Genomic DNA, 16,431 nt, shown 5'->3' with positions numbered 1-16,431 from the left:
GTTCCAATCAGGCTCTAATAGACCCTGGGTTAGCCCATCAAGGCCCACTACTCTCTTCTCACTCTTCTCACCTTTCACTCATCCTTCCTTCTCATAAATAAATCTCTGTCTCCGCTACATGTCTGCCAGGTGCATTTTTAGCTGATGACTGTTGATTTCGCTAACCGATCCGATAGCTTTTGCTTCTGCTGAGTGTGCACACGCTTCTTCCAAAATGTCCTGCTTTGCGTTTTTTACAGTAATGCTCATTCATTCCTGGGAGCTGCCCGGTAGAACCACAGTTTGCTAAGTTTAGCCATTGGGAACTGCCCAGTACCAAAAGCTGCCTTTCATTATCCCTTCTTTCAGTCGCTGAACATACTGTGTCTCTAGCTGGGTTAAGTGCATTTCTCAAGGGTACCTTCATTGTTGTGGATTCGGGGAAAAGAGTCTCTTAACATTTGTTGTTTTTCAGTCAGCAATTTAAATGGAATGACAAGTAGAACTAAAGTATGACACACTAGATGCTAGCATTACCTTTAACTAGCAGAGAGTTTGATAGTTTTTGACATTTGTTGTGGCAGGTATGTAAGAAAAACAAAGACTTCTAGGAACAGCTTTAAGCTCCTGTTAATTTTGTTTTGTAAAAACTTGGATTATGTCATTAAATTGTCATTTAAATCAGTCCTGACTAGGGATGGGTACCGGTGTCCGGTGCCATCTGACATAAACGGTAGTAACCAGACCGAAAAGCAGCGCACATTTCGGTGCTTTATTTCGGTGCTTTTTTTTCCTGAGCTGTGATACACTTCTAGCCAATCATTTTACGTTTCCGAGGATAGTAGGCGGGCCCAGGTACGTACGTTCTTTTAGAGCAGAGCTACAGATTAAAAATGCCCAAGGCGAAGCGGTCAAAAGTCTGGCTGTACTTCACAGCAAAAGATGCAAACTCAGCAGCAACAAGTGCTTTAAGCTGATACTGTGATACTGTCAAAGGAGGTAACTCCTCAAATCCGATGAAACACCTGGCGACGCATAGCGTTTTTTTAAAAGCCAAGAAATGCGCCGTATTTGATAGCTTGCTGCGAGACCTCACACCGAGCGCATCTACTGCGGGTGGGTTGCCTGTTATCGGACCCCGGAGTTAGCAACATCCCCCAAAAACACGAAGAGGAGAGTCCTGGCCCCTAGCCCTGCCAGTGTAGCAGAAATGATGAGGATGATGATGCAGCAGCAGCCGTTCTTCTCTGCGTGAGTAGCTTAATGTTGTTCGTGTGTAATTTACGTTGAGTAGGCTAACCACGTTATTACATTAATGCATGTAAGGTGAACTAGCAAACATCATCATAGCTACATGCGGCTGTCTTCTTGTTTGATGGCAGATACTCCCTTCACCCTGGCCAAAAAGGCTCAAATGACCAAAGAAAAAGTGGAAAACAGCTAAACATGAGAGGTTTTGGACAAAGTTTGTGTTTTTTCCATTGATTAAGCACTGCTTCCAGCCAAGAGTGATACCATATATGCCCTATAGCTGCAGAAAAGGCTAACATTGCTATCTTTTTACAAAAAAACAGCTAAACATGAGAGGTTTTTGGACCAATTTTGTGTTCTCCATTCTTTAAGCACCGGTTTGAGCACCGGCACCGTTTCAAAAGTACCGATTTGGCACCGGTATCGGATAAAACCTAAACGATACCCATCCCTAGTCCTGACAGTCAGTCAGACCATATATTGGCTGATATTAGCTATTTACTGATATATCAGAATTAACATTTATAAAAACCAAGTACAATATAGAAAAGATGGGAGATACACCCTTCAACCAGTGTTAATGTTACACAGTTTTTACAACATTTGGAGCTGGCTGTGACAGATGACTGCCCCTCCCTGAGCCTGGTTCTGCTGGAGGTTTCTTCTTCTTTACCATATAATATAAAGCCCCTTGAGGCAACTGTTGTTGTAATTTGGCCCTAAAAATACAATTGAATTGAATTGATTTGAATTGAATTGAATTGAACTCGACAAAGGTCATGTGTTTTCATGCCTCCATCAACTAAAAGCAATGTAAACTGTGTATTTTCCTCTCTCTGTGATGTTTATGGACCAGTTTTGGTGCTGAAATCTGTAAAAGGTCTGATGTTTGTCCTGTGTGCTATAAAAAGCCTGTTTGACATTTATAACCATTTTTCTAGAGAAGCAGCTTTGTGGCTTTGGTGAGAAAGAGGCTAAAAGATGACATCTCATGACAAATGTTTTTTTTCCCCTCTCTCTGCTGTTTAGGACATTCTCCAATCATGTATTTGTTTATTAGGGCAACTCAATAAAGAGTAGACATGCACCCAGTAGTGGTCTTGTGTATGCCTATCTATGCCATGCATTCAGACTTCTGACGTAAATTCTAGAAAAAGTAGCTATACAGAAAAATGACCACAGTTAGCATTTGACATGCAGCTGGCAATTTTAGATGTCAACAACAAAAAAAGAAAAACAAATTTAAATCCCAGAGAAGAGAACTTATCATAAACCTAAACGTTTACACAACAGTCGTGTCTCACCCGTTCAGTCCTAGACAAATATCGTCTGTCATTCCACTTATCTCTCCGTCAGTGTCCACCCTCCCCACCTCCCACCACCGCAGAGATGTGTGAGCCGCTCGTATAGGAGTCCAGCTAGGTGCAACCTTTATGCCCTATGGCACCTCACTGGGATCCAGGGCTCTGGGCTCAGCATGAACTGCTGAACTCTTCCCGAAAGTACAGACCTGAGGAGAAGGGAGAGGACAGAGAGAGTGGGAGGGAAAGCAAAGGAGTGCTACTGGACAATTAGCCCCCCTAGGAGCATAGTAGGTGGTTCCCCCAAGCTAGAATACACTGAGAGTATTTCAGCAAGTGGCAGCCAGAGAGAAAGGGAGACAGTGTGTGTGTGTGTGTTTCTGTGTGTGTGTCATGCACGTAGTGTAGTTTGCATTCATATGCCCCGCAGTTGTTGTTCTGAAATGAGACAGAACATCGGGTGCCCACAGGCGTAAATACGACCATTTCTATTATTCAGAGCTGATTACAGCGCGGAATCATACAGCGGTGAATACTTTTTAATGAGCTCTGAAATACAACAGAGAAAGTTTATCAGATTTTTTGTTTGTCTGAATCTGGCTGGCAGGGAACAACGAGCCTATTTGCCTGAGTGATTTGATTAGTGCGCTGGTGTGTGAGGAGCAGGTTGCAACATATGTGAGTGGTAACTCTGAAATAAATGAATGTGCGCAACTGCGGGAGTACTTAACGACACGTGATAAATCATCCCTGTTATTGTTTTGTATGTGCGTACAGCACCTGTGTTTATTGGGCACATGAATTCATGCGTTGGAATACACGTCTGCTTTCCATTTCAAGAAGTACGTAGATATATACAAAAAAAAACAAGTCCTAAATTGTTTCTTTGTGTCCACGTTTGTTTCAGCCTTCTATTCACAAACCAGTCCACCACCTTGAGCAAGGCGGATTGACCTGTGACCAAACAATAATCGTGGACGAGTGTGCTCACACTTTTGTATGACAGGTCAGACTGCACTATCCCAGCATCCCCTGGGCCTGCACACAGGGCAGGCAGGTCACGGCAGGGCAGAGTGCACGTGGATTTTACCGTTTCCTCGCTGCAGTCATGTGTGCTGTCAGCACAAGGTCATCCAGAGAAAAAAAGGAGAGAGAGAGAGTTAGATGGAGAGGCTGGGAGAGAGAAAAACAGACAGTGTGTCTGCCCGTGCATAAATAACCTGGTTATTGTTGACTAATCACATTTCTTAAATGTCATGTAAATTAAAAACCTAGTTTCAGGTTAAAGGATTACAATAAATCTCTTACCGACCTAGTTGCACACTGAAAATAGCTAGAGCACGCAGTGCTACTTAAACAGACAGCCAACAGATCAATACACCCACAACCGAGGCAAACGGTAGATAAACTTTAAACTGTCGTTTTAGATTTCAAGTTCATGTTTAGTTGACCATTTTTGATATAATTTTCTTAATCGATGGGTTGACCAGAAAGCTGGAGGAGCAAAGAGCCTTCAGCTTAACAATAGACTATATAAATGTGCTAATATATTCAATTGAATTCAGTTTTATTTATATAGTGCCAAATCAGAACAACAATCACTTCAATGTCCTAAAGACCCTACAATCGAGAGACAAAACCTCAACAGTCATATGACTCCCTTATGAGACAACGCTTAGCGACAGCGGGAAGGAAAAACTCCCTTTTAACAGGAAGAAACCTCTGGTAGAACCAGACTCAGTGAGGGGCAGCTAGGTGTTCTGTAAATGGAATAAGTGTTGTCAGTCTTATTTATGCCTGGCATGAGCATTTTGGTGGACCAGCAGATTTAGCTTCATTTAGCCAGCAGGGCCCGCCTCCTCTAGTCCTTGAATAAGTCAGGTGACACTGGAGCTGGATGGGAAAAGGTCCCATTTGCCATACTCTATGACCTCAATAAACACTTAGTGGTTTATTGAATAGAACATGATGTTCGTTTGGTAAATAATGGCCCAGGTGGGAGTCGAGAAAAAGAAGAAAAAACAGTATACGCTTTGTGACACGCCCGGATGGCTACAGCAAAACTGATCTAACCAGGTTTCACACCAGGGCTTCTTCCATTAGTGTAACATTCAACACGTCTTTTATGTACAGTCTATGCGAGGGGTAGGCAACTCCAGGCCTCGAGTGGCAGTGTCCGGCAGGTTTCAGATGTGTCCTTCATCCAACACAGCTGATTCAAATGGCTAAATGACCTCCTCAACATGTCTTGTAGTTCTCCAGAGGCCTGGTGATGAACTAATCATTTGATTCAGGTGTGTTGACCCAGGGTGATATATAAAACCTGCAGGATACCGGCACCTGAGGCCTGGAGTTGCCCATCCCTGTTCTATGCCATCAGTTTTCCTGTAGCACATCTTTGTCAACCCCAGCTGGATTGTTTTTCCTTATCTTTGCATTCACCCGGATTAATATATCACTTTTAAAGTGTAGTCCAGCTGTGCTATACAAGTACATACATTTTTTTTCTTGAATTTTATGATCTTGACAAGGTTTGCTCATTTTATGGATTTTACCACAGAAGCTGACGCAGTGATGCAATTAACTGTTTTAGTGATTGGTCGGGATTAAACTCTGGACCTCAAGGGCACAGGGTGGAGTACCGGTGATTAAAGACATTTATATGCAGTGAAAACTCCCCACTATAATTTAAACTTGAGATGTTGTCTTAGGTTGGTTGCCATCTCCTTGAGGGAGATAATGATTGCTGCAAAGGGATTTCATAGATTCAGTCAGATACCCCTCAAAATATATTTGATACAGCTACTGTGTTAGCATACAATTGCCTATTTAAACATCCTGCAGACACGGAGGAGCATTAGCATTCATTTGAAGTTGTAGCTGTCACTTCATGAATATCCAATATTCACTTTCCTTCTAGCTGTTGTTTATTTTCTATCTTCTTCAGTGAAATATCTGAAGCCGTAGCTGCTAAATCATTCACTGCTACCTGCTGTGGATGGCAACAAAGCTGATAAGACGGGTGAGCCTCAATTAAAACATTAAAGCTGCAAGCCCTGAAAGCAAAACAATTAGCTAAAAGATGCTAAAATGCCTCCAAAGCTGAGGGGGGAACTGCAGCTCCTGTGACAGGTCTCCATGAGTTCATTAGGATGGTAATCCCTTCCAAATGCATGTATCTGTTTGAGCCATTGTTGATCTAAAATATTTAGTCTTGCAGCTTTAATTTGTGATCGGGAGCTTTTCCAGCATGTTAAAATGATTGAGCTCAATTTACCTTTGATTTTTTTCTTTTTTTATATTTGCAACAGTTACATCACGTGACCGACTCGAATCAGGGTTCAGGTGTTGTCACGGCTTGCACTGAGAAATCTGTAGGTGTTAAATGGCCACGCTCAATCCCCAAGTCTTTCGTCCACAGTCTGCTTCCATCAACCGTGTATACGCTGTCGCAGACCAAAGGCACAGATGGTCCTGCTGTCGTCAGCGTCTGCACGTCAGCGCATCTGGTTTCATCTCGCCTTGTCCTCCTCTTCTATCAGTTCCTCGGGTCTGAGCAGGTGTTTGGCCCGCAGTCAGAGTCCAAATCAGATCCATTTCATCTGTAATCAGCTGGAGCCCCTGGCACTGATGGAAGAGATCAGAGGGCCGATTAAAAAATTATAAGCCGACCACGCCTGACCAGCCGACCATGACACGGACAAGGCGGCAAAACAGAACGGGGGGGGCAAGTTTGTGCCAATGAGGGGGAGCTACAGGAGGGATGAAAGGAAAGATAGAGTTTTGAAGGCTGGCAAAATCTCCCAGGGGAGGGACATGAAAGAGCAGGGCTCTGGGGGAAGTAAGCAGTGATGGAGGCTAAGATGTTACTCTGTGATCTCACAGGATTCGTGTGTGTTTGTGTGTTTTTTTTATTCCATCAAGTGGAAAGAGGTCATTTAAAGTCAAATGCGTTGCTCAGTTCTGCTTCAAATTGGGGTAATTACAATGGGAAGTAAATTCCAATCACCATGTGAAAAGAAAGTTAATGACATTAACTTGATGTTTTTGAACTGCTTGATGCCCCAACGCTGTTTAGCAAATCATTAATTGTGAGAAAATTGTGGCAAATCATGTTCTCAGGTGCATGAAAACTGATGGGTGGCTCACATACTGATGACAGCTGCTTTAAAGGAGCTCAAATAGCGTTTAGGAGCCGTTCACAAGGTATTGGATGTATCAGAAAGACCATCACCATTCAGATACACACACACACACACACACACACACACACACACACACACACACACACACACACACACACACACACAACTGAAAACACACAGCTGTTTATTGTGCGCTGGTCAGCATAAAGAGACTCAGCACACTTATTTGTTTACACCTATTCACTGATATGCTAGTTATTCTGTCACTTAAATGAAGGCTTGCTCATGCTTGATATTGCTTTAAAGCGTATATGCAAACCAGAAGGGCTCTCATACACACATACACACGCACACACACTCTACCTGCTTTAAGTGACCACCTGCGTCTGTGTACTCTCAGATGGAGAGTGCACATGGAGTGGGAATGTGTGTGTGTGTTTTACTGTCAGTGTCTACTCCATTAGTGCCACACTCTGAGTGAAATCACTGCATCAGATGTGTTAGGTCCAGCTCTCTGGACTGGATCTAGCTTCTCACCGTACTTCCATAGAGCAGTGGGGTCTCCCACCCCCTTCCTCCAAAGTCCGGTTGCACACATGGCTCTAGAGGACTGAGATAAAATAGCAAACAAGTCCATGACTTCCTTCCCCACAAGTCATCAATTTTGCAGGTTCACTGAAACATGATATATTTCTTTTTTGCTTTGTTTTTATAACCGTTTTGCTCAGGACTTAAGCTCCATACTTTAAAATCTTTCCTTTGATGTATCACCACAACATTTAAACTCCAGGCATTTAACTAAAGCTTTACTTTAAGAAATGATTTTAGACCATTAAAAAAATGTTTTTAATCGACCTGTGTTTTTAAAGGCTGGTGTTTAATCAAAAGGTTTTAGCAGAAAAAAATAATTTATGACAGCTTCCTCTAAGGCTCCCTGTTGTATTCACAGAGTTTAAAACACCATTATGAACCCTTTAGAATGCTTTTTAAATCATAAAAATGAAATAAGGTGATCTCATGTAAAAAAAACTAAATCATGTCCAAAAAAAAAGTTATTTTGGGGAAAAAAAGATTTTAATTTGATGTCTTTGGGAGCTCGATCTGAACATAACTGAAGCTGAACTGACCCATAAATGAAATTATTCCTCTTTTAGGAAACATCTGCCAGCTGTTAGAAATAGAAATTCCTTCTTTGAATAGTCCGAGCCACAACATCAATGAACGTTTAAAGTCTATTACTTGAATCTGTTTGCCATAAAATAATTTTATTGCCAAGCATTTTCTCACATTCAGCTAAATGATATAGCACCAGTTCAAAGTGGCCCTAAAATGTTAAGAGAGCTCTCCAATGATTGGCTGTTTCCCAGTCAGAAAACGCAGTGAACAGGAAGAACTCTCTTTTAACCTCCAGCAGAACCAGGTAGGCGTAGCCATCAGATCAGTTGGGGCTTTGAAGGGAAAGAGAAGAGAGAGATAGCGAACAACACACAGGAAAAACAGAGTCTATAAGAGAATAAAGAAGGGAGTGCAGGAAATGTGCAAAGTGCATCAATAAATTGTGTTTTTCTATATTCAGGTGTGGTGCACTGCCTGATACTCCCCTGTTTAAAGACACTGGCAGTCTATGTTATGTTCCATAATGACTGGAAGTGATAATTCCCAGTCATTATGCAACATAACATAGATGCCATTTTCAATAAAATTGTGTTTATGCAAGTAGCACTTAATGTCATTGTCAGCTTGCTATCACGTCAACAGCGGCACTATAAACATGTGGAGCTCTGAAGGTGTTTATTTTGTGTTTGCTGGTTAGCTCTAATCACAAGCAATAGCTGAGACTTATAGAAATGTAATTGTTTTTGCTGGTATTCATTCATACAAGCTGCACATCAAGGAAGCACTTCCTCCCTACTGTGACAGAGCACTTCCTCACAGGGGATCATCTTATCTGTCCCTTATGTTGTAGGTCCTTTACTATGAAGTATCTTGAGATGACTGTTTGTGTGACCTGGCGCTACATAAAAAACTGAAATAAAACTGTAAAAAAAAAATCTTAAAACCTGATATAAAGCAAATTATTTGTTTGCAGAATAATTTCAGGTATTATTTTGTTATTTCTAGTAATCATTGCTATAGCCAAATTAACTCTAAGGTATTGTTTTATGTTGGTTTCGTTACTGGATTTCATTGTTTCAGTGTTCTCGTGCTCTTGATGTTTTAAAGACCAACCTACTAAGACTGTTTTGGTACCAGGAAACATCCTTTTTGAATGTTGATAAGCCTTTGCAGGCACAAAAAAACGAAAAAGAAGCCCACACATCTGACCATTAATGCATCAGCACTGCTCCAGCTTCCTGCTATGATGATTTCAAAGTGAAGAGAACGCAGCATAAAAGTCCTTGAGTCGGTCTTAACTCCCTTCGTCCATGAGGTGTGAAATCGTTTGATCCAGCTTGTTACCATTTTGGTGAAAAAGCCTTTATGTAGCTGTGAGAATTTTCATTTGTGTGTGTGTTTTTTTTAAATGCTGTTGGAGCAATAAAAAGTGCAGACAAAGGGGAGGGTACAAGGTTGGAGTTGAGAAGCAGGAAGGAAGGAAGGAAGGAAGGGAGCTGACGGTAGCTTCTGCGATAGTTTTGAATGAAGGCAGAATGAAGGATGGGGGCTGTCCTATAGTATATCCTGTCTGTGTGAGTCTGTGTGTACTTGTCTGTGTTTGCGCATGGGTGGGGTAGTGGGGGTTAAATAACATTAAGTGTGTGCTTGTGTCTGGATGGAGGGCGGTGGGCGATGTTGGCTTTAAGTAGCGTGCAAAAAGGTCAGAGGTTGGGGTTAAAAGTCAAACAATGCCTGGAAAGACTAGCAATCAGTTGGGGCAGGAAAAAGCTGCCAGGAAAGGGTAGGTGGGTAAAATGAAGGGCAGGAAGAGGAAAATGGGGAAAAGAGATAAAGTGTTCTAAGAGGACGGAGGAGGGCTGACGTTCACACACTTCGAAGTATCAGAGCTATGTAGCTTCTCCCTACAGGGGCTCATCTTACCTCTAAGCACACTCGAAAAACACACAGAAACAAAAATACAGACACGAAGATAAAACAGACCCATGCAGGAGCTCTGTAACCTAATCAGAACATGTGGCCTATTTCTCTGTATGTTTTAATGAGCCCTCCATTGTGGAGCGCTGACTGATATTATTAAGCTGCCGTGTCTCAGCTCATTAGCTAAACCAGGCTCAACAACAACACCAGCAGCTAAAAGATGATTTGATACCGCCTGCAGAGTTATGCGACACCACAGGACCTTAAAGAGGTCGTGGGGAGAGGCAGAGCAAGTGAGTTAATTCGGTCACTGAGAATGAGTCGGACTAAATCTTGCTTCCTATGACACAAAAAATACGAACAGCGCAGAACAGGCAGAGTTCAACCACCCCTTTTGTAAAGCTTCCCACAAATTAGCCTGGAATATTCAGTGTTTCTTCAGTCGTCATCAATACTGTATAGACAACACTGCTGCAGGTGCATATTTTACCATTTGTTCTCACTTATGAGAATGCTTTGGTTTTCTTTGTCAGCATTGTATGGTTTTTATTAGAGCACTTAAATCATTCAAATGCATTGATGTGTGGGATAGATTAGTATGACTTGATGATATCTCACTTAACTAAGTAAACTGGAAGAAAAGACCAAGGTGTCTATTCATTACATAAAACCTGTTACATCCAATGAAACGTCCCAGATATCTTGTTTGATAAGGCGTCTCTAAAGCTTCCCACAGCCTCGAGCAAACACGCACGAAACCCCAAACTAAACATAATGCTAAGCTTTGCCATAGAACCAAGTCCCCACAATCAAACAATCCCGTGTGTTGGTGTACATTGAGGTTAAAGCACCCATCTAACACAATAAACATGACCACACACACAGAGACACACTTCTCAAAAGCATGTCTGACCTTTTGCGAGCAATTTTTAGAGATGTATTATGGGTATTGTAGTATCAGTTAATGCTATACTGTACATTCCACTTTAAAGATGTTTGCACTTGACTGCTCTTGAAACTTGTTCTTCAAAGTGACTGTTATAAGTTCACACAAAGGGTGATATAAATATATTATATTTTACTTTTTTATATTATTATATGATATATATATATATATATACTTTTACAAGTCAATAATGACAAAGTCTGTGTGATGCCGTTTTAAAATTTGAATAAAAATATTAGAATGGATGGTATGTATTTATTAAGTTGATAATGATTATTTTTCACTATAATATAATATAATAACAACAAATTTGGACAAAAAAATTCTCCAGGAAGATGTTTTGACCATGAGAATTTGAGAAAATTAATCTGTGATAGTATAAATGCAAAAATTAGGCATTACCATTAAAAAAATTATTGGTAAATTTATGCTCAAATTTTTGTAACTGTACAGGCACTCTGCATGTCTGCACTCACCGAAGCCGAGCTGCTTACCCGACACAGGGGCCGGGAGAGTGCAAACACTGCTGGGATACAGTTCAGAGATTCTTTGCTGGGCCAGCTCTGAAAAACAACAATACAAGATGAGACGGTTTATTTTGATATATGAAAATTGAAATCTCTTTACTTCTCTGGTGTTGACTTGACTTAATGCTGTCACGTGTTCCAAAACTAGAAAAGAACACATGTGACGTAAATAATTAGTTACATTTGACCTTTTTAGCTTTATTTGATAGACTTAGTGAAGAATAGACAGGAAATCGAGGGCAGACATGCGCAAAGGGCTGTGGCTCGAGTTCAAACCCGGGCCGGCCGCTCTTGGTCATAGGCCACGTGGTCGCCCGCTCAACTCACTGAGCTAAACCAGCATCCTGTTAGATTTTCTTTTTGAAGATTCCAAAATATTGAGTTGTTTTTTGTTCATCTTTTTTAAGGACACTGAACTGTTACGACTCCATGTTGTTAGTTTGTCAGACAATCATGTGATCATATTTGCACTGATTGCCTTGGAAGCTTAACCATGTGACAAGTTCTTCCTTCGAGGATGAATTGCAGTGTGCACTTCTGCTTTCTACTGCAAACACTACACAAGCTAAAAGACGGTTTTACCTTACTGGCAATATTTTCTATGCTAAACAGTTCCGTTGTTGAAATAGCAGAGAAGATTAAAGAGGAGATGATCAAAAAAAGACGTGACAGACAAAGGGGGAGGGAAAAGAGAGTAAGGTATACAGAAATTTTAAGCTTTTCTGCAGACAGACGAGACAGCTTTGAATCCCTCTTCATCATCTCGCTCTGTTCCTCCTCGTTCCCCCTCTGTAGTATTTACATGCTGCTTCTTCGCTTAATCCAGCCTTCGGGATGTCTACTTCACTTCGTTACCTCTCAGCCTGGAGATGGAACCCTTGGATGATGAGGGAGATTTTTTTTTCTTCTTCTTTCTCCATTTCTCTACCGCCATCTCAATCTCTTCTCTGCTCACTCAAGCGTTGGCTACACCAAAGCCTCCAGCATCGATCCAATAAAGCTGGTAGCCCTGCCATGGCAAAGCTCGGAGAGCCCGCACCCCAACCTAGCATTTGAGCACGCTCAATTAAAGGCGTGTTAATTGAGAAGGCTGGTGTGGGGGTATCTCTTTTTTATACTTTTGAAAAGTGTAATCAATAACTGTCACACTGGGCAGACGTGAGCTTACACACTCAAACCGCACACACACATACAAACACACACACAGATCTCTAAATCTCAATTACCTCCCCTGCCAATCCCCTAAATAGACCAAATATTTGTTTGCCAGCACTGGAATGTATTATTCACACGTGGGAATAGATGTGGGCAAAGGAGTAAAACTGCGTGCTAAGCACACTAAGGTGGTTTCTGCCTTTGTGCTGGGTTAAAGTTTGACATTTTGCACCTGTTTAAAAGTCAATTGGATCCCTTCTCCAATAAGCACGCATCATCAAAAGCACCATTTTGCTCGCTGATGCACAGCAGCAGCAGGTGCAGAGGGGGAAGCTTACAGATGGTTTGCGCGCATTTGTCTGTGTGTGGAAGTTCTGTATATTTCAGCTGCTGTCCAGCACATAAAAATGACATTTAGAGTTGTTCCCAAGAGTCTCCCAAATAATCACAAACAGGTAAAGAAATAGTAAACAAGAGAAAAAAATGTTAACGAATACTGTGAAGAGAGTATTTTGTACGCTTTTCTTGAGACCTTTGTGTGTTTCAAAGAGGTTGTGCAACCCAGTTTCCAGCTTCATAATTGGTATCTGATGCTTTAGAAAATTTTGTAACCTTTTAAAACACGTTCCCCTTTTGTCAGTTTTCTTTTTCCTGCCAGCTTCTTCTGCTGCTTATTGTGTGTACAACCTTATGAACAAAATCAATGTACTAGTTTTCAACCTCAGCAGAGCCACAGAGATCAGGGTGCAGCCAACCTGAAGCTATTGCAGGTTTTGGCCTAAGACGTGGCAGGAAGACACAATGTGCAGCCTTTTCTGAGAAGAAATGTTTCTATTTCTTATATATACATGCTTTTTTCTTTTCTTAATAATTTCCATTCACTCTGTTTTATTCTGCAAAATACCCACACAAAGATCACACAACTTTAATAAAGTATAAGTGTGACCAGATCGAGTAGTGAGATTTTCTTTCTTCCAAAAGTTGATTAATTGTTTGACCTCTAAGCCAACAAATCAGTCAAAAAGAGCTTGTCTCTTAATCTTTAGCTTCCTGAGTTTGTGTATTATTTAATAATTTGGTGCTAGACCGATTTACGCATTCATTTGGTATTACCGTGGGTTTAACACCCTCCAGGCATACAAAACCAGAGTTTGAAGTGTGTGGTGTTAATGTGAAATAGCTCATGTATCAATCCTACCTGCAGCATCATAACAAGTCAATCACCAGGCACCATTATTGGACTGTAATGCTACGTCCTAGCCGCACACTCGATGTTCATTATGTATAAGCCAATTCATTTACAACACAGTGCTATTGGATTGTCCTTGTCTCGACATTCATTTCCAACCACATTGGCGTTTGATGCGTTGCCAGCACCAGTTAACTTTGATAACTCAGCCCCGGCTTAATATACTGCCGCTGAATTGGCTTGACAAGAGTTTAGCGATAAGCTATTTCTGAGCTTTCTGAGTGGCGATAGCTGGATTATCACTCGGAGCGAGGGAGAGGCAGGAAAAAACTTTGCTGCTAACCTTCCTGGCCAAAAGTCATTAAAATGTTTAGTTTGTTTATGTTGGCAGACAGGCACAAACAGGGGCACGTACAGCGATTAAAACTATGTCCTTGTAGGCTTTAACGATTTGCATAACTCACTCCTCTTTTGCATTATTGTGGATTTTGATGACAGTGTTCAAATATATTCTGCATCTTTTCAAAATGAGACATTTATCTTTCAGAGCGGCTTGAGTGTGTGAACTCTTTTGTGTGGCTTTTTGAAAAATGCACATGTTGTAAATACTGCTCTGACAAAATTGTTTCTGATAAGCAGCTAAGCCAATAAAATGAAGTGAATTGCTGCCTCCAGCTGATGTGATTTTTTTCTTTTGCTCCAGGCACGCTGCCAGGAGCTGGGCCGTTCTCTCAAGTTGCTCTGATCGACTGATTGATCCCTCGATCCATCGCTCAGCGCCAAATGGGAGCTCCCATAGGAGGTATGTGGGGGACGAAGGTCCTCCTCCTGGTGTTTCTGGTCGGATGGGAGAAATCGCTGGGCCTCAACTGGAACCCGATCCCGCGCAAGACTGTTCGAAATCAAGGTGAGCGATCAGTGAATTAAGAGCTGATAGTTTGTAATAGGGATGGAGTAAGTTATAATTTTGGGATGACATACTGACATATTGTCTTCAGGCCAAGGAGGGACCCATGGGTGGGCCCAGTGAGAGAGTACTAAAGCTTATGTGCCTCCAAGTGGAAACAATCACATGTACTGGGATTTTTTATTTACTTTTTTTTTTCAGTTTTACAATCAAGCTTTAGCATAGGTTGTTTTTTTCACCTGATATCTTCACACACACAAGTGATAGTGTTGATAAACTATATACTGTGAATACTAAAGCCTCGACCTGGGTGTTTTCACCATTTTCATCTTTGTATTTTGAAACTGTATGTGATGAACAAGGCGTGGATCTGACCCTAAGGACACAACAGACGTCACAGACATCTAGTCACAGATCACCTCCTGCTTGCTTTTAGAAAGAATTCAGGTTTAAGACAAATCAACCTGACTTTTCGGATTCATCTACACTTTTATACAAAGTTGCTGACAGTATGCACTCACAGATACCATAAATATCCCTGCCCTACAGGCACTATAAGTTCCTCCAAATTGAATTCTCTGCATTCCTTCAAAGATCAGCCCTGTTAAGACAAGCCATTACTAGGGATGGGTACCAGTATCTGGTGCTATTATGGCACCGGTTCTGACATAATCGGTAGTAACCAGACCGAAAAGCAGCACACATTTCGGTGCTTTATTTCGGTGCTTTTTTTTCCTGAGATGTCATACACTTTGGATTCTAGCCAATCGTTTTACCTTTCCGAGGATAGTAGGTGGGCCCAGGTACGTACGTTCTTTCAAAGCAGAGATACAGATTAAAAATGCCCAAGGCGAAGCGGTCAAATTCTGGCTATATTTCACAGCAAAAGATGCAAACTCAGCAGCCTGCAACAAGTGCTTTAAGGTGATACTGTGCAAAGGAGGTAACTCCTCGAATCCGATGAAACACCTGGCGACGCATAGCGTTTTTTTTAAAAGCCGAGAAATGCACCGTATTTGATAGCTTGCTGCGAGACCTCACACCGTGCACATCTACTGCGGGTGTGGTGCCTGTTATCGGACCTGGAGCAACATCCCCCAAAAACCCGAAGAGGAGAGTCCTGGCCCCTAGCCCTGCCAGTGTTGCAGAAATGATGACGGATGATGGCAGCAGCAGCCGTTCTTCTCTGCGTGAGTCGCTTAATGTTGTTCGTGTGTAATTTACGTTGAGTAGGCTAACCACGTTATTACATTAATGCATGTAAGGTGAACTAGCAAACACCGTCGTAGTTACATGCGGCTGTCTTCTTGTTTGATGGCAGATGCTCCCTTCACCCTGGCCAAAAAGGCTAAAATGACCAAAGAAAAAGTGGAAAACAGCTAAACATGAGAGGTTTTTGGACAAAATTGGTGTTTTTTCCATTGATTAAGCACTGCTTCCAGCCAAGAGTGATACCATAAATCCCCTATAGCTGCAGAAAAGGCTAACATTGTTATCTTTTTACAAAAAAACAGCCAAGAGGTTTGTGGGCCAATTTTGTGTTCTCCATTCTTTAAGCACCGGCATCGTTTCAAAAGTACCGATTTGGTACTGGTATCGGATAAATCCTAAATGATACCCATCCCTAGCCACTTCTGGCCAGTGTTACAGAAGGTGATACATTTACACATCCCTGATATTATATCCACTGACTGAATCCTCTAAAAGAAATGTTTCATTTTTATGCGGTCTTCTGACCGAGCCAATAAGGTCGATTTATTAGACTGATAGATCAGTCACTGAAATGACTTATTTGGTCAGGCATCGGATACAAAACCAATAATTGGACAGATGTATTCCATAACAACAATCAGGAGGATTTCTCCGTTATATCAGAGGTGGAGGTTTTCTGAGATAAGGCCCACATCGACCCTCAGTGAAACAATGCATCAGTATAATCCTAGCGCTCAGCTGAATTTGCACCATTTATCTCAGCTCTCCTCTGCAGCCAAACCC

General features: G+C 41.6%; 1 protein-coding gene across 2 annotated transcripts in view; it reads left to right on the top strand.

The window, feature by feature from the left end:
• sema4c (sema domain, immunoglobulin domain (Ig), transmembrane domain (TM) and short cytoplasmic domain, (semaphorin) 4C) overlaps positions 1-16,431 on the top strand; it is a 107,623-nt gene that overhangs the window by 45,020 nt on the left and 46,172 nt on the right. For both annotated transcript variants that reach the window (XM_026188233.1, XM_026188234.1), the window contains one exon: positions 14,233-14,436. In XM_026188233.1, the coding sequence (XP_026044018.1) occupies positions 14,313-14,436 (124 nt within the window). In that variant the 5' untranslated portion in view covers positions 14,233-14,312. The remainder of the gene's footprint in view (positions 1-14,232; positions 14,437-16,431) is intronic.

Source organism: Astatotilapia calliptera, chromosome 12, assembly GCF_900246225.1.
Source record: "Astatotilapia calliptera chromosome 12, fAstCal1.2, whole genome shotgun sequence".
Lineage (NCBI taxonomy): Eukaryota > Metazoa > Chordata > Actinopteri > Cichliformes > Cichlidae > Astatotilapia > Astatotilapia calliptera.
Note: the sequence above shows the minus strand (reverse complement) of the source record. Positions and strands in the feature narration are given on the sequence as shown.